The sequence below is a fragment of the Nomascus leucogenys genome, chromosome 10 (assembly GCF_006542625.1).
Source record: "Nomascus leucogenys isolate Asia chromosome 10, Asia_NLE_v1, whole genome shotgun sequence".
NCBI classification, from domain to species: Eukaryota; Metazoa; Chordata; class Mammalia; order Primates; family Hylobatidae; genus Nomascus; species Nomascus leucogenys.
The window spans coordinates 35,620,884-35,644,797 of NC_044390.1; the positions used below are offsets into that span (position 1 = coordinate 35,620,884).

The following is a 23,914-nucleotide window of genomic DNA, read 5'->3' on the forward strand; positions in this document are numbered from 1 at the left end:
AGTCACAAGAGATTAAATGAGTCCCCAAAGATCACACAGCTGGTTGGTGTCAGCATAGACACAGCAATCCTGGCTCTGCAAGCTCTCAAAATAAATTATTTTTCCCACCACAGAGACAGTTCTCAAATTTCATCCCTGGAAACTGATGGCCGCATGACACTTTCCATGAATGTCCTTCTATCTCTAATTACCTGCCTCCCTCAGTCCAAATAAGTTCCAGAACATAAAACCTAGCTTTTTCAGCTGACTCTCCCTAATATATAGGAATATAATGAGGGTACTTTTGTTCTATCATATAATATTTCTGCTATTCTGTTGGTTAAGTGGTATTATATTGAGCCTCAGTATTGTACTAACCCTAGACTAAGAGGACACTTTAAATATCAAACAAGGAGCATTAAAAAAAACATAAAAGAAACTAAAATGTATACCCCAGCCTCCCATTTGGGAAATACTCTTTCAAACTATTCTAAGGCCGAGTGTGGTGGCTCTCGCCTATAATCCCAACACTTTGGGAAGCCAAGACTGGAGGAACACTTGAGGCCAGGAGTTCAAGACCAGCCTGGGCAACATAGGGAGACTCCATCTCTAGCAAAAATAAAAAATTAGCCAGGCATGGTGGTGCACACCCACAGTCGTAGTTACTTGGGAGGCTAAGGTGGGAGGATCACTTTAGCCCAAGAGGTCAAGGCTACAGTGAGCCATGATTGTGCCACTGCACTCCAGCCTGGGTCACAGAGCAAGTCTTTGTCTCTAAATAAATAAATAAGTATTCTATTTTAAACTATTTTGTTCTTAAAGCACAGCTTCTGCTGTCATATTGGGAATAGTGGCTACCAGAGAAAGGCGGAGACGAACACTGTGTGTTGGCAATGAGATCTTCCATGGAAGCATTTAGAAGAAAGGTCATTAGGTTTGTCATGCTGGGGAGTTTCCCTACTGCTCTGTTACAGCATTAAGACCTGGAGGGCATCATTCACCACTCAGTGTAAGATACTTAAAACTGCTCCCAGAGCACAGATCACCAAGTGTTCTTCCAAGGACCCTGTTTCAGACTAAAGGAGTGACAAGTTTTCAAGTCATGTTTCTTATCTAAAGCAGTCATCAACGTTGCTTTTTGTGTAGCCTTCCACCATGGACACCCCTACCAACACCACACAACCCTAGCAATGCCCTCCATTCTCAAAGACGATCCACAGCTGCCCTCTGTCTCCAGGATAAAGTCCACATCCCGCAACCTGGTATACGATTCTTCATGGCACGGTCCAAGGACCTCTTTCCAGCCTAGGCCTGACACTTTTTCTGTGTGTTTCACACAGATTCAAGTATCTTCTATTTCTCACAAACACCCTAAACTTTCCTGCTGCCTTATTTGTTCAAGTCACTTCTTTCACCTGGAATGCTCTGTCCCTTTTCTATCTATCCAATTCCCACTCAGTGTCAAAGCCCAGCTCAAAAACTTGCTTTGCCCCAAATGTAGATATTTATTTATATGTCTTCTCTCTCCTTTTAAGTGATAATTTAAAAGGTACCTAATGCAGCAAATTGTTTATGAGAAGTGCTCAATAAATTTAGTCAGGTGAATAAACAGATAAATCTCATGCATCCAGTCCATACTCTTATGAGCCAGGAAGGTACAATAGGATCTTCTTGGCAGACCTACCCAATGTCAGTTATGAATCAGTACGACATTAGCAAGAGCACCAGATGTTTTACAGTTTGCTTGTTGCAACTTGTCTATTTTCCCCCATCTATGACCCAGGGGTTTATACCTCTTGCTGCAGTTGAAGGTATAATACATATGTCCTATACCAGGGCATAAGGTTTCTGTATTTTGAGTCACAAAGTTTTGAAGTATTAAAAATATTAACTTTTTTTCCTAGAAGATTGTCTTTCTTACAAGATTGCAACTTTAGAGGTAGTTTTAAAACACAAATCCTAAATAAATAGTTGAGATCCCAAATGGAAGACAGATGCCTGTCCTATATAGAGAGATTGCCAGCTTGCCCTTGATTCCTAGAACACATCCAGAGTGGCTGTGTTAGTGAACAAGTTCACTTGTGGCTCCTCTGGTGTCCTCCCTAATTAAATGGGTGCCTGTGGAGTGTGACTGCAGAGCTGACCAAATGCAATCCACCCAGCAGGGTCACCAAGGCCACCGAAGCATGAGTCTGCATTTCTCAAGTCGATGTAATAGAATCTCAGCCTCACACAGTGGAGGGTGGGTCAGAAGGCTATCTGGTAGCCAAGGGCGCTGCTGGGGCTTTAGAAAAACAGCACAAGGCTGTAATCGAATGCCGTCCCAGGACATTCAGCCAGTTAATCATCTCAGTCATCCATGTTTTATTCATAAACATGAGGAACGACGTTTCTTTGGCTGCTTGCTTTGCCCTTTCAAGTTACGCCAATATTATACTGTCCCAATGTTTTCCTTCATGTCACATAAAATGCACCCGGCATCTTGTCACCAGAGATGTCACTACCAATAGTGGACTGGGACCGGCTGGTTACTCTTGCTCCCAGAGCTAGCATGATGAGCATTTGTAGTTCAAGGGCAAGGCTTTAAGTCCTTCTTCAAACCCCATTAAGGATGTAATGCCACAGAGATGTGTGGCAAATAACTATGTAATCCAAGGCCAGAGTAGGCCAAACTACCAAACAGGCTTATCTCACCTCAATTATTCATTTTATGTCACTCCTGAAGGAGATTTAAAATGGTAGGATTGGCCAAGTGTGGTGGCTCATGCCTGTAATCCCAGCACTTTGGGAGGGCAAGGTGGGTGGATCATTTGAGGTCAGGAGTTCGAGACCAGCCTGGCCAACACGGTAAAACTCCGTCTCTACTAAAAATACAAAAATGAGCTGGGCTTGTAGCACCCACCTGTAATCCCAGCTATTGGGGAGGCTGAGGCACGAGAATCACTTGAACCTGGGAGACAGAGGTTGCAGTGAGCTGAGATCACACCACTACACTCCAGCCTGGGTGACAGAGTAAGACTCTGTCTCAAATAAATAAATTAATTAATTAAATGGTAGAATTATTTGTTTTATTTTTTAAATGGTAAAAATTCAGCAGGAAATTATTGGTAGCCAATCCATCAAATTTAATCACAAGCGGAGCCCAATCGCGATGCGAGTTCACCCTAACTGGATGAATATATCCTTTCCACAAGGTTCCAATTTCTCTTTTTTTAACCCTAATTTTACAGACATAAATGCAAAGCCTTATCAGGAATGTTTACAAATTACCTCTGAGCAAGGACTGTGCTTTACTCACTATTCCACCCTGGGCTCTAGCTCATCCCTTGACCCCTGTATAGTAGGCTTTCCATCAAAGCGATTAGGAGCAAGGGCTTGGAGCCAGACTTCCGAATCTGCTCTCACTAGCTAAGTACATTTAGTGAATCTCTCCAGGCCTCAGTTTCCTCATTTGTAAAGTGTAAATAATAATACTAATACCAACTCATCTAATTATTGTGATAACTAAATGAATCAATGCATAGGAGGTGCTTAGCTGGGCCTTAGTATATAGTCAATAAATGTGAGCTGGGCATTGCACACTCATGAATTTACCTATGATCCATTGTTAAGGGGGGTTTTATGGGTCCTTGGGAAACTTGACCTTTATTCAACTGTACTAAGGGAGAAAGAATATATACTAGATGACAGATAGATAGATAGATAGATAGATGATAGATAGATAGATGGATAGATAGATAGATTCATAGATATAGATATATAGACATTTCTTAATGTCCAAGTCTCTAGATCAGTGATTCTCAAAGTGTAGTCTGGGGATATCTGGGGATCCCTAAGACCACTCCAGAGCGTCCTGAAGGTCAAAAATGTTTTCATAATAGCACAACATGTTATTTGCCTTTTTCATTCTCATTCTGTCAAGAGTGTCCAGTGGAATTTTCCAGAGGCCACAAGATATGTGATGATGTCATCACTTAGCAGTCAACGGAATGTGTGTTCGTATATGCTTGTGTTTCAGACATTCCGCAGTTATAATTTTAAATACAGAAGAGAGTAATAGATATAACCCACATAAGCAAATCTCTTTGGGATACGCAATAATTTTTAAGAGTTTAAAAGGGATCTGAGATCAAAAAGTGTGTGAGCCTCTGCTAGACTATCTCAAGTCCTCAAACCCCCATTTAAAAAATCTATAAGGCAAAAATACCAAACTCATATCTTAACTTTGAGACTCTGCCCCCAAAGCTAGGCCCCCGAAGCTACTCTGCCTGGATCTTGTCATTGTGTGTTTCAGGCTGTCTGGGTCTGACTTTCCTGACGAGGAGTGGCTGTGGAATTATGAGAAGCATGGCCATCGGCATTCCATGATAAGAAGAGTCAAGCGGTTCCTGAGTGCCCACGAACACCCCTCCAGCCCCAGAAGAAGAAGCTACGGGAGGCAGACAAGTGACAGCTCCATGTTCTTACCCCGAGATGACCTCAACCCAGCCAGAGATCTACTGGATGTTCCCTCAAGAAACCCCCACAGGGCCTCACCCACCTGGAAGAAATCCTGCTTCCCAGAAGGAAGCCCCACGCTGCACTTCAGCATGGGAGAGCTGTCCACCATCAGGGAGACCAGCCAGACAAGCACTTTACAGAGCCTGACCCCACAGTCCAGTGTGAGAACTTCCCCCATCAAAATGCCACTGGTACCCGAGGTATTCATCACAGCGGCCGAAGCACCAGTGCCCACATCAGACGGCTACCACCATGACTCTGCTACCTCCATCTTGAGCTCTGAGTTTACAGGGATTCAGCCAAGAAAGACTGAGCAGAAGCAGGGCCCCATGGGATCCATCCTGTCTCCCTCAGAGAAGGAGACACCTCCTGGAGGCCCCAGTCCCCAGACTGTTTCAGCCATCGCTGAGGAAAACATATTCAACTGTGAAGGAGACCCTGGTGATACCTTTCTAAAAAGGTGGAGTCTTCCGGGATTCCTGGACTCCAGCCACACTTCCCTGGGAAACTTAAGTCCAGATCCCATGAGCTCTCAGCCAGCTCTTTTAATTGACACAGAAACATCCTCAGAGATCAGTGGGATCAACATTGTGGCTGGCTCTCGAGTCTCTCCTGATATGCTGTATTTAATGGAAAACCTGGACACCAAGGAAACAGATATCATAGAGCTGAACAACAAGGAAACTGAGGAATCACCCAAATGAGTGACACAAAGTTCTAGGGCCTGGTTCTAGCCTAGATTCTTATCTCCCCAAAAACAGCATATTAGGCCCAGGACATACCTGAAGGCTGGTCAACTTTTTAAAAACATGATCACACTGTATAAGCTACTTAGAACTTTGAAGGGCATTATGATCCTGACTTTTTGAGAGGTGCGAAAAATCAGACGCATTCATGTCATCCATCACAACATGGCTTTCATCGGAAGTTACACAGACCACAATGACTTAACCAAATAAGTCTTAACCAAAAAAGGAATCTGAAAAACATACATGACTTATAAATTCATAGATTATTAGTTGTGGAAACAGTCTCATAGATCATAGTCCAATCCCCTAGACCCAAAGGCCCAGACACACAGGGTTCTCTATTTCTCTTTTTTCTCTTTCTTCTTTTCTTTAGCCATAAAGAAAGGAGATGGATCACCTAATGCCTGAAAGACCCCCTCCTTCCTAACTTTTTTGTTTGAGGCTTTCTAACCATCTCATTCCTACTTTCTATAACTATTATTTTTATTATCACTTCCTGATTCTTAAGCTTCATCAGCACCAGAACACTTCATTCTCTTCAATTTCCTTTTCTACTTTTCTCTCTTTCCCCTTTATTCTGTCATCCTTTTTTTCCCTTCCCTTCTCTCTGGTTGTGCTGCTTTTCTAGTAATCTGTCCCATTTTTCAGGTTATAATATTTCCTCTTGCCAAATCTGTTGCTTATGTCTTGCCATGAATTTCAAAATATAAGACATTGGCAAGGCCTCCTACAGAACCATCAAAGGTGTCAACAAATCCAGCCTGATATCCTTCCAGCCTCACTTCCAGTGGAAGGCATACAGGAGTGATGGTTCCCCCCGCGCCCTTGCAGCCATTGACATTTCTTTCTGCTTCCACTATTTGGTCTTGGGCACTGGAGAAAAAGGAAGCCAAGAGAATATGAAATTTGCATAGCCAAATGCTATGGAACCAAAGAATAAGATGACTCACGTCTGTTTAACTTGAACTCTTATGCAAAAATCCTATTCGTGTCACAACATGGGACCAGTTACTGTGTCTATTGAGTCATTTGGGAATGAGGTAGGATACTGGAGCTGGGAGGCTAATGGGGTCCAGAGCTGCATAATGGGGATCGGATGTTGGTACTCCTCCCAGGGAGCTCTCAGGACAGCTGTTTGTCGTGGGCTCCCAAGTGCCTAGGCCATGCCTTACGACTGCTGCACTTACCATTTGTCATATGATGGCACTTGACTACATATGGCTTTAGAAATAAAATAACCCTCAAAACTACCATTTATTGAGTGCTTACACTGTTCCAGGCAGCAGCAAATCTTATGAGACTGATATACTCTTATTTCCATTTTAAAGACAAGAGAAACAGGCATTAGAGAAGTAAGGTATTTGCCTAAAATCACATAGCCAAGAAGTGACAGTGTTCACATTCAAACCCAGGTTTATCTGACTCAAGAGCCCACACTGTTAACCACTATGCTTTCTCACTGCCCTATGCTATCTGTAAGGCCTTGAATCTGCCAGCAATTTGCCCAGCATTCTGGAGGATGCCCCAAGGGAGGCATGCCCAAGTCACAGGTTCAGGCTAAATCTCTCCAGCCTCAAGGGCCTCTCTGGGTCCTCCACGCTCAAGTCTACCTGTGTCTTTTATGCATTCATAGAGAAGGGCATTGCTCCAGCTTGGAGTACCAGCCACAGTCCTCTTCATTTTTCATGACAGAAAAAAGTTGGCAGGACCCTCCTTCCCTTCCCCAACTCCTCCTGATACGCAATGTTAAGATTAGCACATTTTCACAAGATTTCGTATCTCCCAGGCCTCCGAGCTGCATGACAGCAATAACATTCACTTTAACTGATTTTTCTTAAAGGACTGAAAAGAAATAATATTAGAGGAAATGCTACACCTTGATGGTTCTCTATGTTGGTTGGTAGTGTTAGCACCTGGGAAAGCCGCGTTATTCCCAAAGCACTACGTACAGACTATGGGATCAAGAGCCAATATAACACTTCTAGAAGGCAGGATCCCTAACGTTCTCCCAGTCACCAGGCTCTTAATGCTATTTTCTTGGGTGTTTCAATTTCAGTCTGTTTATTCTCTTCTCTTTGGCTCTATCTGTTGCTCAAATTCAAGTAAGTTTCTACTTAGCTGCTTTTGAAACATAATCAGTTTTCATTCCTAAATCCAAGGTGATAAATTATACACAAACATAATAATACATTTATGAAGGGCTGGCAGTGTTCATTTATCTCTGCTTCCACGCGCCTCTTATGCACTTTTATCCAGATAATTTTTTAATTTCCTCAATATTTCTTCAAAATTTGAGATAGACTCTCATTTTCTCTTTGCAATGGAAACTAAATTATGACATGCTCAATGAGCCCATGTGGTTGAATTCAGCTATAAAATCAAGCCAGCAATTGCTCAGAGCAGATGAAGAAATTCTCTATTAATTCTAAAATGAGTTTTTACTCAACACAGACCATGGTTGAAAAAAACAAAATGATTTCTTCTCATGTACCTGATTTCATTGCCTGCCTACCTCCTTTTTCCCTGAGTCCTGGAACCTTCACCCACCTGGATGAAGGGTTACATGGCCTGGTGGCTTAATCTTTTGAATTTGCCCATTCCAAGAACAGGCTCAACTCTCTCACATTAAATGTGATGCAAAAGCCAGAGAGTGCGGTGAGGCCAAGCTCTATTTGTTGCGTTCTTTCCCTGCTTTGTAGAGATAACTCTGCCCTGATGCTGGGGTTTGCAGTTCAGGAAGGAAATGGCCCACTAACTGTTTCTCAATTTTCCAAGAATTTTAGAGATGACTGGCCCCCAGCAAAACAAAGAAGGCTGTTATATCCCCTTCCTTTACTGTCCTGTCTACTTCATGGTGTATCGCCTCCACCACTCCAGGCATCCACTTTCAGCCTGGTTCAGCTAAGCTATGGAAAATATTTTAAATGGAATGGAGAAATGTAAAATTTGCCATGAAAGTAAAGATTTATTTAAATCTTAAAAATACACCTCTTCTTTTTAGTGTTTTCCCCTCTAGCTTCCTTCTTCTCCAGATAAATCGATTCAATTTTTTTTCTTTTTTTTTTTTGAGACAGAGTCTCACTTTGTCGCCCAGAGCTGGAGTGCAGTGGCACAATCTCTGCTCATTGCAATCTCCACCTCCTGGGTTTAAGCAATTCTCCTGCCTCAGCCTCCTGAGTAGCTTGGATTACAGGGGCCCGCCATCACACCTGGCTAATTTTTTTGTATTTTTAGTAGAGATGGGGTTTCACCATGTTGGCCAGGCTGGTCTTGAACTCCTGACCTCAAGCGATCCACCCATCTTGGCCTCCCAAAGTGCTGAGATTATAGGCATGAGCCACCACACCCTGTTTGATTCCATTTTAAGTCATTTTTCTGAGATCTTATTGTCATGAAATCTACTCTCTGAGAATCTACTGAGCCCAAGTGGCCATGTGTTATAATGAGATAAGGAAAACCAGTGTTTTCCTTTATAAATTTGAACAAGTCTCTGTTCTTCTGAACTTCTTATTCTCATCTGTAAAATGGGCTCTTTTCTGCCTCATTTCACTGGGCCTTCATGAGGCGTCGTGAGAGAAGGCTGGGAATGCAGCAGCACTGTATGGATGGCAAGCATGACTGGGGATTAACGTTCCCATGGATTCACTATGAACTTCAGAAAAAGCCCTTCTTCTCTTCCTCATTTAGTCACTTGTTTGCCAGGATCTACTTATTCTACAGGATTCTAACCTCTTTCATTCAGGAAGCTTTTTCTTCTTTTTTTTTAGAGACAGGTCCTGCTAGGTTGCCCAGGCTGGCCTTGAACTCCCTAGCTCAAGAGATCTGCCTGTCTCAGCCTCCAGAGAAGCTGGGCCTTACAGACATGCGCCACTGTGCCTGGCTCAGAAAACTTTTCTTCTAAGACACACACCATTAAGCTTCCAAATTATTAATCTAGTCATTTCTCTTTTGGCTTTTTTTTTTCCTTTCATATGCTTCCCAACTCCTCCCACATCTTCTTTCTCTGCAGTGTTTTTTGTCATAGTTCTTCACTGTCCACCATATCCCAGGCCTCATCACCATGGCAATGAATTCCTCCTCTAACCCATTATGTGTCTCCATCCCCTCAATCAAAATATGGAACTGGAGAAAAGTAGTTGATTCTGTTTTCTCCACTATAAATCTAGAGGATTTAGAACCCCTGGTTCAAAGTTAGAAGACCCTCTTGAGGTATCTAATCTCCCTAAACCTGGTCCTGGATCAGTTGATTAGAAAGAACAACTACAACTGTGAAAACTCCTAAGCAAGAGCAAGTTGAAACCTAATTCCCCCTGCCCCTCGCTCATCACGATCATCTACATGATCAACAACAAACATTTTCTGATGTGCTGGGCTATTAACAGTAACAACCAAGGATTTCCTCATTTTGTCTTGTTGAACTATGTCAGATAGGTCCTCAATACTTTTGCACGCTTTTTTGTTTTTTCAGTTCTATGGACCTTAATTTTTGGGACAGGCTTTTCCACTCATATGGCCACTGAGTTGAAAGAACCAATTCAAGAATACCAGGATCATTCTCTTTTTGCAAATTTACAAAACCCAGAAAAAATATTCCTATTCACTGGCAAAGCTTGAGAGACAGAATCCTAACAAACATTCGCCTCTCTCCAAACTCTCTCTCTTCATCACCTCCACCTGTGCAGTCAGCTCATGCCTGGCCATGGCAAATGGAAAATGCACCAATTTCCCTGTAAAATAGAGACCCAAAAACCACATTTGCTCAAATAATTAATTCAGTTTGGAGATTACATTTTTGTGTTTTATTTTGTTTTGTCTCTGAGTTAACTCAGAAAGTGGACTCAAACCTTCCTTTTGCCACAGGTAGATTTGGCCAGGTGGTTACCTATAATCATCTTCTCTGATCTTCTAATTTTAGATATTTGCCAGAAGCAGCAAAGGGAATGTTGTATCTTGTACCCTGAAAACAAATAAGAACGTTTCTAAAACGGGTTTTGCACAAAAGCACTGGTGTGTTCCAGGTTCTTTGTCTAGGCCAGTGGCTCTCAGCCAGAGATGGCTTTGCACCCAGAAGATATTTGACAATGTCTGGAGATAATTTTAGTTGTCATGCTGGGGAGTATTTCTGGAATCTAGTGGGTAGAGGCCAGAAATGCTGCTAAACATCCTACAAGGTACAGGACAGACATCCACAACTATTTGGCCCAATATACCAAGTTTGAGAAAGCTGATTTAGGCCAATAAGAAGGTAAAAATGAGACAACCATCAAGGATATTAATGATGAGAGATGAGCTAGAGAAAGAAACAGAACTAGAAGAGAACAGATTAGCCCAGCAACAGGCTAAATTCCTATTCTATGTACAAGCTGTGAAATAATTACCATTTTTCCCTTGATGATAGAGGATCTGATATCTCAAATTCAGAAAAATCAGATTTGAACCCCGAGGCTCATGCTTGGATTCCTTGAATGGCTCCTACCAGTAAGAGTGGCTAAATGCCATTGCTGGCATGATTGTAATTTCCTTAGATTATAGTTTATATAAAGAGTGACAACAGATCCGGCACAGTGGCTCATGCCAATAATCCCAGCACTTTGGGAGGCCAAGGCAGGCGGGTGGCTTGAGGTCAGGAGTTTGAGACTAGCCTGGCTAACATGGCAAAATCCTGTCTCTACTAAAAAAAAAAACACAAAAATTAGCCGGGCATGGTGGCGCACACCTGTAATCCCAGCTCTTGGGAGGCTGAGGCATGAGAATCACTTGAACCTAGAAGGCGGAGGTTGCAGTGAACTGAGACCATGCTACTGTACTCCAGCCTGGGCAACAGAGCAAGTCTGTCTCAAATAATTATAATAAATTCTTACCAATATTATTGAAGAACTTGTGCCAATAAACTGCTAGACTGTGGACAGACAACTGATCTAGCTTCAGCTTTTATATGTGTCTTTCTTAGGACTGAACAAACTATATTTTCTAGACATGTAATTTGGCACTTTATGTAGAAAGGACTTTTCAGTAGAAAATAGTTACAATGGATTGGGTCAGTCTACTACCTTCCCTGGGCCAAGCAAACTCATGGATTCCTCTGCCTCAGACTTCCAGGAGAATAACCTCAAGGAATTGGTAGAAATCCTGGATGATGTCACCAGTCGGACTTGTATTCATAATCATTCATGAAACATTAAGCAACTATTGAGTGTTAGGCATTCCGCTAAAGCTGGGTGTCTGGGAAGTTGTTTCCCTCCCACCCTAACGGATCTGCCACTCTCTCTGCAGGTCCTGGGAAGTAAGAACATGCCGTCTGAAGTTCATTCATGTTTGCCCCTGAGTTTGTTTTCTTCATCCCCAATCCCGTTCCCCATCCTAACTATTTCAGTTTGTTTAACATGAAGCCCTTTGCTTGTATACATTCTTATAAAATGCATATTGTTTTGTGTGCAAATGTTTTTGTAGTATAGGTCTCATCTGTTTGTTTTTCACTTAGTACTATGTTTTTCAGATCCTCCCAAATTCCCTCTTATAAATCTTATCTACTGCCCCAATTGCTTCTAGCTGCTGCATACTCCAGGATGTCTTATATCTCACTTACATACTGTCCCAATTGCCTCCACCTCCCTCCAGTGACCCTAGGGACCTCCCTCGAGAGACCCTAGGGACCCATAGAAGAGTTTCTTTGGGGTGTAGACCCATGAACAGATTGACCTCTAGAAGTGTGCTTGCATCTCTACATCCCTTTCCCCAACCCCAAGCTTGGTATCGCCTCACTATCTGTTTTTTCCAGTCTGAAAAATGTAAAGGGATGACTAATTGTTGTTTAATTGACATTTATCTCATTACTAATGCCATTAAGCATCTCTTCATGTGCCTGTGCACCCTTTTAGGACTCTTCTTCTGAAAATTGCCTTTTCAACTTCTTCGCTTTTTTATCTAATGGAGTTTCTATACTTTTCTTGTTGATTTTCAGGAGTTCCTTCTTTTTCTAGACTAATAATAGACCCTTGTTGGTTTCAGACATTGTGGTGGTCTTTTCTGATCCTTTGTGTGTCTATTAAAAGTATCCATGGCATTTGTTGAATAGAAATCCTTAATTTAATATAATCAAATTCATCAATTTTTTTGTTTTATGCTTTTGACGTTTTGTATGAGAAATCCTTCCTCATCCCTCTCTCATGATATTCTCCTACATTTTTTGTCCTATTTCCTTTACAGTGTTAAGTAGGGATAAGTTTTGTTGTTTTTTTCTCCATAGAGTGAGCCAATTATCCCCCCATCTACTAAACAACCTTTCATAAGTTCTACCTATTTTTTGCAAATTAGATACACTGGTATGACACAAACAGCATCTGAAAGAGGTGAGAAAGAGGGTGATATGAGTGGAAGAAAAGAAATAAAACTCCAGCTCCTCTCCACTAAATACTAACTTCCTTCCAAATGCCTGCCCTCCTGCTACCTGTGAGTGGTGACGTTTCCCCTTTCAGAGCTTGGGGCATAGCACTCATTTGCATAAAAGCCGACTAAAAATAGGCCAACTCTTGTATCAGACTAAACTGCAAGAGTAAAGCCTGCTACTTAAGGAGCTCTTGCTTAAGGAGAAACAGAGATGATAGTTCAGGATCCTTCAACACTCAGAAGAAGGCAGGAGCAAATCCAGAGAGGTGGAGTCCACAATCAAATTCTATTTAGAGCCTGGGATCAGCAAAGGTGGAGGCTTACACCAAATGGCCAGCATCACTTGTTCTTACTTGCTGAGGTCTGCTCTGGGCCTACAGTCTAAGTCTTTACTCCCCTTCCCCTTTACGCCTCAAAGATGGGTGAATACTGAGTGTTTACTGCCCTCCTTGGCCCTGTCCTTAGAAATCAGCTGCCATGCTTGGATGGGTGCAGATGGGTTCAGAAGTGAATGAATCTCATCTTTTTTTATTCCCCAAGGAACAAAACTTTCTGGAAGTGGCAGCATCTTCAATTCTAATGATAAGCTTGGTATTAATCCACATGGTTACTGGACCCTACTGACTCCAAAGGAAAAGCACAACCAAGATTAGAAAACACTTTCAGTCAGTCATTTTTTCCAAATAAAAATGGAATCCGATTACTTTCATGACTAAACAATGGAGGAAGACAGGCAGATTTCTGTCACATTCATTCACCTCTCTTCAACACGGTTTTGCTGCCCCTGGCCCTGATGCAGAGGCTATGTGACCCTGATACTCTGTAGGGAAAAAGGTTTAGCTGGTGAGGGGCCGGGTGGGACAATGCCCTTCTCATGGGTACAGTGGAAATGGGACATGTGTCCACTTGCCTTAGAAGGCAGCCAGGCCTTTCCACTGGGATGTAAGCTCCATTCACTGGCTTTTTCAACCAGTGCATCTCCAGTGATTAGAAAAGTGTCTGACCATATCAAAAAAATAAAATAAAATAAGTGCATGGATGCTTGAAGGAAAGAAAAAAAGAAATAAATAAAACCAAATCAGATATAGATCCAAAGTTAGTAGACCTGAAAATCTCAATCAAATGTAACCACAAACTTAGCTGTGTGATCTCAGTCAAGTTATTTGAATACTCTGGACTTCCTTTTGCTCATCTCTAAATGAATGGTTAGACTAAGTGACTTAAAATCTTTCTCAAGGCCAGGCACGGTGGCTCATGCCTGTAATCCCAAAACTTTGGGAGGCCGAGACTGGTGGGTCACTCGAGGTCAGGAGTTTGAGACCATCCTGGCCAACATGGCGAAACCCCATCTCTACTAAAAATACAAAAAATTAGCCGAGCATGGTGACAGGCGCCTGTAATCCCAGCTACTCGGGAGGCTGAGGCAGGAGAATCACTTGAACCCAGGGGGTGGAGGTTGCAGTGAGCCAAGATCACGCCACTGCACTCCAGCCTGGGTGACAGAGCGAGACTCCATCTCAAATAAATAAATAAATAAATAAATCCTTCTCAAATGCTGGTTCCAGTAACATCACTGGAGATTCTATACCTGGGGGAGGAAGAAAGAGACAGTCGTGATGAACATTAGAAAATTGACCTAAATGGTGAAAGAAAAAGGAGAGTGAGGTCAGGAAAGGGAGGGTTAACAACTATTGGGTACTTAGGATGTGCCTGGTGTTTTATATATATATATCACTTCAATCGGTCCTCACAACAGCTACAAAGCCCTATTACCCATTAAATAGGAGGAATATAGAAAAGCTAAATAACTTGCTACAGGTTACACAACAATTAAAATTTCAATCTGGGATTTGAACACAGGTCCCCTAGGCTCATTGCTGATTCTACTATTCCACACCACATCCATAACAGTTAACTAGGTTAGGATAGAAAGTTATGTTTGCAGCACACAACTGATGAACAGTCAAACACCAATCACCATAACCACTCAACCACCTCTGCCGACTTACCCTTTGAGGTCCATGGAAGAACCTTGGGAAACCAACATTTATTGAACCTATTAGGTGGCAGTTACTGCAGTAAGTGCTGTCCATACCTTATCACACTTAATTCTCTTAACAAGCTGTGAAGTATCTCTGTGCCCATTTTATAGGTAAGGAAACTGGGGTTTGGGGAAAAAACTTAGCGTTCCTGGGAGGCTTAACAAAAACTCGGTGAGCTTTAGCCCTTCCAAAAGCTTACCCATCAGTCTGCCCTTAGCCATCCTCTAGCGGATGCGTGGTAATATTATAATAAACCAATACCGAACATTCTGCCAAATAACTAGAGCAAAATTTGTGCTGTAATTCAGTTGGCCATCCCTTTCACCCTGGCATTTCATCAACCAGAAAAAATAAAAACCAAATATCATCAAACAAAAGAGGCCCCCCATAGGTTCTTCAATTCTCATATTTATATAAATGCCATTGAAGTCCCAAGAAAAATGTCAAATAAATTTAAGGCCCAAAACCAAATAGCTGCCGGATTTGAATCTACGTTCTTCTACTAGTGAACTGTAAATAAAAATGTAAATTGAATAAATTACATGTATTACAATCAGCAATGATTTATCAATTATACTAAAAATACTATTTTAAAAAATAGCTAAACAATTAGGACCTGCCAGTCAAATGGCCTGGAAAAATAAAATAGCATTAAACATAATACTAGCAAAAGAAAGTGGAGTTTGTGTCATAATCAAAACCCAATGCTGTACTTATATGCCTAACAACACTACTCCCAGCGGAACCATAACTAAAGCATTACAGAATCTTACTGTCCTATCAAATAAGCTAGCCAAAAATTCTGAACTAAACAATCCCTTCACAAATTTAGTAAAAAATTGGTTCAGTAATAAAAAAAACTTGTGTCCTCGATCCTCATCTCTCTAGCCATTAAAATAGTTACTTATTCTCATAAAATACTGCATCATACCCTGCACCCAAAAATTAACACAAAAACCTATTAAAACAACTCTCACTAAAACCTTTTACAATCCTCCTCCCCCTAATTCAAATAAACTTTTCCTTCTAAAAGACCAAGTAAAACAACAGAGCCAAATTATGCTAAAAGAAATTTTTTTAAAGTTACAACGGTTACTTATCACATTTAATTCTCTTAACGAGCTGTGAAGTATCTCTATGCCCATTTTATAGGTAAGGAAACTGGGGTTTGGGGAAATAAACTACTGTACCCATGTCACAGAGCTGATAATTAGCAGAGTTGGGTTTCAAAATCAGGCCCGCACATAAACCATGAGGCAAATATGTGACTTCCCTGAAGGATCTAGCCCAACCCTAGAGCTTATTTCTCTATAAATACATTCCCTACAGTTGTACCTGCTCCCCTCCTGCTCCCTTGCTTCACTGGCAACAACTTAAACTCTTGGGTGTAATATGGGATTGTACTTTGTCATTAGTCAAAGCTGGTTTGGGTGCCTGAAACACATCTGAAGATCCAATGCAAGACCAGCAATTCCTTCTTCTTTGTACACATGTGAGCTTTTTAGGTTCTGGGACCATGCTTCAGAACACTGAAACTACATTAAATGTGTGGTGGCCTATGTGAATTCAACTCTGTGAGTCTGGCAAAGAAAAGAGAAGCACCTGTATACGTGTAGAAAGAAAAGACCATTCTCCCTTCTCCCCTTCTCTCCAGGAAACAGACGCCTAAGAATGAGTGGAAGATGGAAGATATAAAAATCCCACTCCCTCAGCCTCAATTCCAGTGTGCTAAGAGTGATCCTGGTGGTTAAAGGTACAACACTCGAATCTTTCAAACAACTTGGCTCCTAAACACAAGCCAACAATCTCATCTGCTGCTCAACTGAAAAACATTCTCCACTTTTTAGCATCCAGGCATGTGGAGTTCCTGAGAAATTCCCTTTATTAATGCCCAACATGGTACCTTCCTAGGAGATTTTAATGGTAATTTTCACTCTACCAGTGTTCTCATGTGTGCTGACTTTAGGGCCCAACCCTCACATACGGTCAGTATTACTCACTCAAGGGTATAAACTGGGGCATTCCAGAAGTACCAGTTTCCATGATGAAAAGTGGAACAGTAGAAGTGCTTAAAGCAATTTTACTGAATCTAGTTTTTGTCTTTTTTTTTTTTTTTACATTAAGTGAAATAATGTTTACTAATAAGTTTCTTAATTTAGCAGTCTGAAACACAATTAGATATGCAATTTTGGTCTGCAGTGGGAAGGTGGCTGGTAGTCTGAATCTGATTTTCAGATAGCTCTGGTTTTTTGGCCAACATGCTCCAATTTCCTGCAGTCTCCACCACTCCCTATTGTCCTACACTAGGCCTGCGTCACTCATTTGCTGCCTACCTGGCTCTCATAGGTATCTTGAGTTTGTACTTCTTTTACTAAAGCATCACCGGCTCCATGAAGACCTCAACCACTGTGAGTTCCATAAATGCACTCAGGGAAAGAATAAGAAAATACAGAAGTTAAAGTTCTCAGATCATCTTTCTGCTCACTTCTATAAACTTCCAGCAGCCCCATGCTATCACTCAGACATGTTAAACCTGCATGCTTTTCTCTTGTTGACCTGCCTCTCTGGGTGAAGAACACAGTCATGGTATTCGCCCCAGCTGGATGACCGTGTAAATCATCCAAGATGCAGGGACTCCCAGCACCAACCAACCCTGCTTCACCAGGCCCCATTGGCAGCAGGCCTGGCAGAGATGTCAGATCCCAGACAACTCAGGAACAGCATGTCATTGCCATGCCATTCCCACTCGGGAAACTCGAGCCTCTTCATTCAGGGTTGTATAGCCACAGCTGCTGTTCACGGTACCTGGCAGGCTGGTTGGCTCTTGCCATAGGCGGGGCAGCCAGGAGCCCTCCTGCTATTTCCATCCTTCAGCCTCGGGAGCCATCAATCACTCCCAGGTCAGCTCCACAGCAATGGGCATGGAGCTGAGCAACAGAGAGCACTCCACAGAGAGAGGAGATGAAAAGATTTGGAATGGGTTTTTTTGGGGGGATGGGGTTACAGGGGTTTGAGATGGAGTCTCACTCGGTCACCCAGGCTGGTGTTCAGTGGCACAATCTCGTCTCACTGCAACCTCTGCCTCCTGGGCTCAAGTGATTCTCGTGCCTCGGCCTTCTGAGTAGCTGGGATTACAAGCGTGCCCCACCACACCCAGCTAATTTTTGTATTTTTAGTAGAGACGGAGTTTCACCATGCTGGCCAGGCCACTCCTGGCCTCAAGTGATCTGCCCACCTTGGCCTCCCAAAGTGCTAGGATTACAGGCATGCACCACTGTGCCCAGCCTGGGATATGGAATGTTTTAAAGCCAGCTTTACTCTCCTAAGGACAAAGGCAAGCCAGTAAGTGGAGGAAGAAGAAACAGCTAAGCCAGAGTTGGTAAATCCTGCTGGTGGGAGAGATGGCTAAGGACAAGATCAAGCCCCCTCACTGCAGGGGAAATAAAACTTCTAAAAGTTGTAAGTGACCAAAAGTTGATAAAAGACTGGATGTCAGGCAAAACGTCAAATATAAGAGGCAAGAATACGCCCATGTTCTTGAGTTCTCTCCATGATGGGCACTGGCTTTGTGTTTAGCCAACACAAAGTTTAGAGCCACTTTCCTCTGAATATTTCAAGGGATACTCAGAGAGCTTGTGGAAGGAGCGCTGAGGCGTTTGACAGCAAAGAGCAGAAAGCCAGCGTCAGAGTAGAAACGACCCTGTCCTTCAGCTGTCCCATCAAGGTCGATGGGGTCTGACCCCCAGCCACCAGTGCAGTTCTCTGCAGCTGCCTCACCTCCAGTACCCAAGGCTAAGGGAGTCGATGTCTCTCCCACACACAGTTTTTGCAAATCCCACTCTGTTGTTACCCCACTGAAACATGCAGCGTAGGGTGGGGCACAGTGGCTCACACCTGTAATCCCAACATTAAGAGGCCAAGGCAAGAGGATTGCTTGAGGCCAGGAGTTTGAGATCCACCTGGGCAACATAGTAAGACCCCATCTCCACAAAAAAAAAAAAAAAAAAAAAAAAAAAAAAAACTGAAAAATTAACCAGGCATGCTGGCATGTGCCTATAGTCCCAGCTACTCAGAAAGCTAAGGCAGGAGGATGGCCTGAGCCTAGGAGGTCAAGGCGACAGTGAGCTATGATCACGCCACTGTGCTCCAGCCTGGGTGACGAAGTGAGACTGTCTCCAAAAAACAAAACAAAACAAAAACATGCAGTAAAAATCAGATATAAGTATGTGTCCTAGGATTCAGAGCTGTTCAGAGTTGGCGGTGACATTCTAAAACTGATACACACAATCCCCCTCCCTCAGGGCCTCCTAGAACCTAAAAGAGCAGATACAGGGTGGCATGGGCATCACTGCCGCCCTGCATCCATAACACCTGCCAGCTGGGTACCAGCCAGGTTATCTTTTCTATGTATTTTTCAGCAGACAATGTATACTTTCCATGGTCTGTGGTCCACAGTATACCAGGGGAGTAAGTTCTTGTTTTTTGTTTGTTTGTTTGTTTTTCCTAGAGATGGATCTTGATGGATCTTGCTATGTTGCCCAGGCTGGCCTTGAACTCCTGGACTCAAGTGATCCTCCCACCTCAGCCTCTTGAGTAGCTGGGACTACTGGGATATGCCACTGTGCATGGTTTATGAGCTCTGATTTTACATTCCACCTATAAAACATATTTTTATATATGTTTTTATATATGTTTTATATATACATTCCACATAAAAAACATATTACATATTCCACATATAAAACCAAATTTCGAGCATGGCCTGGTCAACATTTGTGAAGAAGTGAGGTCTTTGAACATAAAAGTAAGAATATGAGCTTTGGGCCGGGCATGGTGGCTCATGCCTGTAATCCCAACACTTTGGGAGGCTGAGGTGGGTGGATCACCTGAGGTCAGGAGTTGGTGAGCAGCCTGGCCAACATGACAAAACCCCATCTCTACTAAAAATACCACAAAAATTAGCCAGGCTTGGTGGCAGGTGCCTGTAATCCCAGCTACTCGGGAATCTGAGGCAGGAGAATCACCTGAACCCAGGAGGCAGAGGTTGCAGTAAGCTAAGATTGCACCATGGCACTCCAGCCTGGGTGACAGAGCAAGACTCTCTCTAAAAAAAAAAAAAAAAAAAAAAAAGCTTTGGACTTAGATTTCATGGATTCAAATCTTGGATAGACCACTTTTGGTGACAAGTTACTTAACCTTTGTGTGACTTGGTTTTCTCACAAATAAAATGGAGATAATAGTAATACCTATTTTTGTGGGTATTAATAAACTCATATTACACAGCTAGCCATATAGCATACACAATACATACTTGCTATCATGTTTATATCATCATATTATTAAATAGTGTGGTGATTAAGAGCTGAGGCACTGCTCTAGTCGGGCTCAAACACTTACTAGCTGTGAGACCTTGAGCAAGCTACCCAACATCCCTTAGCCTCAATTTCATCAACTACAAAATTGTGTTAATGCCAGAACCTTCCTCGTCAGGTTGTTTGAAAAATTAAATGAAACTGTGAAGATAAAGCTATTAATACAAGGTCTGATGCAAAGTTATGACTCAATAATTACTAACTAGTTTTAATATTAGTTAATAAAATGGACCAGACTTTGGAGCAAAAGATTTGGGATTTTTTTTTCCTCTGCTTCTCCCTCCTCAGACTTCATAATTTCTAATGTTTCTTCCCTGAAAGTATATAAATGACTATTTTGCGAAGTCAAATATCTATGGACATTATTTCTTAAGTCTCCTACGTTGGACCGATTTGATAAAAACAGCATGTAACAAACTCCACGTGGCAGAAGCAAAGGCCAAGGAACACCAGCGAGGGTTTCTCCACGCTGCCTCCAGGTGGTAGCACTTAGCATGGTGAGCCTCAAAAAGCCCAGATGAGAGCCTCCACTTCAATCCATCTGAAACCAAGGGTGGAAGCTATGTTCATCTCTGAGGGCGACTGGAGATTCTCAGATGCACTTGACATTGCCTCTGGGGAAGGAGGCTTGGGACATGGATGGACAAGGCTGGGGCGATCAGGGCTGCCCCTAACGTATGCAGAGCCCCTGTGTGTGTAAATAATTTGAGTCATTCCATATCAGTATGTTGAAAAAAACAAAACACTGCACCAGACCCAGGAGTGACCCATGCATCAGTCAGGTTCCTCCTGGAAGCAGGGCCTGCAAGAAACCCCATACGCCTTAGAGCGCCTTGTCCAGATGGCTTTGCCAGCCCCGCCAGTCCCAGGCACCAGGGAGGGACTTGAATATGAGAAACTTTAGAGGAAGATGTTTCAAAGCACAGAGGAGCTTTTGGGTAGAAACAGCCTTTCTTATGGGCAGGGGTTCTGCATCCCTGAGTCCAAGATAATACACAAGCACACACACTATAATTATTTCTTTAAGCTCTTGTTAATGTTTAAAATCCCTCCTAAATGGATTGCTTACCAAAGACAGAATCCAAGAAATTGGCAGCTGAGGGTCTTATCAGGAGGGGGAAATGGGCCGGGCATGGTGGCTCACGCCTGTAATCCCAGCACTTTGGGAGGCCGAGGCGGGTGGATCACCTGAGGTCAGGAGTTCGAGACCAGCCTAACATGGAGAATCTCTTCAAATCAGTGGGGAATGTGGAATGGAGAGTCTCTTCATCTGCAGGACATCAAGGAATAGACCTCAGAGGCTGCTGATACCCACTGGCTCCCAGCTGGGTGGAGTAAATGCATTCACAGTAGGTCTCCATGTCACTGACCTTCAGTTCTTAGAACCTTGGGGTGAGAAGGAAATTTTTGTGTCACCTGGTTCAGTGCCTTTTTGTGTGGTAGAATTCTCTCTACAATCACCCTGTCAAGATTCATCCAGCTGGAATCCATTTAGTGAAAGACAATTCACCCTTCCTGAGACAACACACTGCGTGCTGGGACATTACACTCTTTAGAGGCCTTCTCCATGCTGAGTGAAAAGCTGTCCCCTGACAGCCAGATCCCACTGGTTCTCATTCTGCCTCTGGGTCCACTCCTAAGAAGTCCATCCTCCTGCCCGCTCAGGACCTGCCTCAAACATCTGAAGAGTATGATGCTTCTATACATGCCCTCCAACACACACACACACACACACTTTGTTTCTTGAGACCAAACCTTGCCAAACCAAGAATCAAATTGTTCTTTACATCTGATGATCTTGAGTCCTTCCACTGTCCTGATCTGTCTCTACTGGCGGTGTCATAAATGGTCCTACTCAAATGTGCACCCAGAAGCGAGCACAATACTCCCCATATTTGGTGGGTGGGAGGTGGAATTTTTTTAACCAGTGCAAAGTAGAGCAGCAAAATCAGCCTCCTTGTTAGGAACACTCGGCTTCTATCCATGTGGCCCACGATGCCAGGGGTCATGCCTGTTCTGTGGGCTGCTGGACCTCCCAGAACCTAGACCACTGTCTGGCACTGGGTAGACACTCAAGAAGTATTTGTTTAATATACATGAATGATATCTTGAAAGTATAAGTTCATTTTTGTTTTACCTTTTTGTAGTAGCAGTTAGTGATTGTTGTTGCCAATAGTCAGGAGGAACTTTGGGATTTCATATCTGACATGACTCTGCAGGCTGGGCTATTGGCTACCTGTAGCAAAGTCTAGTAATTGTCTCCCAGTATCCATTCTAGGGATCACAAATGACTATATTTGGGCAACAGAATGTGAGCAAAACATGACAGGTGCAATCTGCAGATCATCTCCTGGAAGGAGAAGCTGTGGTGCTCCCTTTCTGCATTCTTGCTGTCTGGGAGATGGGTGACTGGAGCAATCTTGGAAGCCATGTGTTGAGGATGACAGGAGCCACCCCCTGACCCTGGACCTGTTTCATGACTTGTGTGACACTGGATTTGGGAGTTCCTTTGTTACAGCATTTCAGCTGGTATCCTAACTAATACAACAACATATCCTGGAATTTTATCTCAGGACCTCTTCATAGTATCAGCCCTCTCTCCCATATTACCGTTTAGTAATATTCCAGAGCCTGTTACTGCCAGTACCATAATCACAAGGTCTCTGAGCAGCGACGACAATTCCAAGGGACTAACCTTAGGCCTACTGTTGTCAATCAACATTCGACACTCTTGACCGGGCTCAGTGGCTCACACCTGTAATCCCAGCACTTTGGGAGGCCAAGGTGGGCAGATCATTTGAGGTCAACTAGCCAACATGGTGAAACCCCGTCTCTACTGAAAATACAAAAGTTAGCTGAGCATGGTGGTGCACGCCTGTAATCCCAGCTACTCAGGAGGCTGAGGCACAAGAATCTCTTGAACCTGGGAGGTGGAGGTTGCAGTGAGCCAAGATCACACCACTGTACTCCAGCCTACAGTTTAAAAACTCCAAGGCAAAAATATCTGGACAATAGTTGAAAAAATGAAATTTAATTAAAATATTGAAAGTGTTATTATAAGAAGAAATCATCAAATAAAGACAGAGATGCCAACTTATTTTCTCCTCAAGGTCACTACCGGCGACAGCTTTGCCTTTGATCCTGCTGTTTTCTTTGACCTATTTATGGTGCACCTACTAGTCTCACAGCAACCATGCAGTGTCGGTCATTATTATTTACAGATGAAGAGTCTGAGGGAGCTGGGCATGGTGGCTTATGCCTGTAATCCCAGCACTTTGGGAGGCCAAGGCAGGCGGATCACGAGGTCAGGAGATCGAGACCATCCTGGCTAACACAGTGAAACCCTGTCTCTACTAAAAATACAAAAAATTAGCCATGTGTGGTGGTGTGCACCTTTAGTCCCAGCTACTCGGGAGGCTGAGGCAGGAGAATGGCATGAACCCGGGAGGCGGAGCTTGCAGTGAGCCGAGATTGCGCCACTGCACTCCAGCCTGAGTGACAGAGCGAGACACTGTCTCAAAAAAAAAAAAGGTCAGAGGTTCAGGAAGGTTCACATTGCTTTCTCAAAGCCACACAGCTATCAGGCAACAGAACCAGCATTCAAGACTGTCAGTCTCCAGGCAGCAAGATTCTGTTACCAACCCAGCAAGTAAGACTTTGCCAGTAACAAATAGAACAGGGAGAGAACAGGAGTGTGCTTTTCAGCTTTGAGCTGAGTCTCCTCACTGAGGCTCTGGACTTGCCTCTTCACTGGGTGTTGGCAGGCACCAAGACAGAAGCTGCTGGATTTGTAGAGAAGCCAGCAGTGAGGGAAGTATCTGAATCTGCAGTGGCTTCACAACCATTGAGACAAAATTCAATTTGCCCTCGAATTTTCACACTCAAG

General features: G+C 43.1%; 1 protein-coding gene across 5 annotated transcripts in view; it reads left to right on the forward strand.

Moving 5' to 3' along the window:
• BEST3 (bestrophin 3) overlaps positions 1-16,589 on the forward strand; it is a 56,041-nt gene extending 39,452 nt beyond the window's left edge. For 3 of the 5 annotated variants that reach the window (XM_012500093.2, XM_003259527.2, XM_003259528.3), the window contains one exon: positions 4,274-6,478. In XM_012500093.2, the coding sequence (XP_012355547.1) occupies positions 4,274-5,183 (910 nt within the window). In that variant the 3' untranslated portion in view covers positions 5,184-6,478. Of the gene's footprint in view, positions 1-4,273; positions 6,479-16,310 lie in introns of those variants that run through there. The other 2 variants (XM_012500094.2, XM_012500092.2) reach the window with 2 other exon arrangements.
• Positions 16,590-23,914: the final 7,325 nt, after the last annotated feature.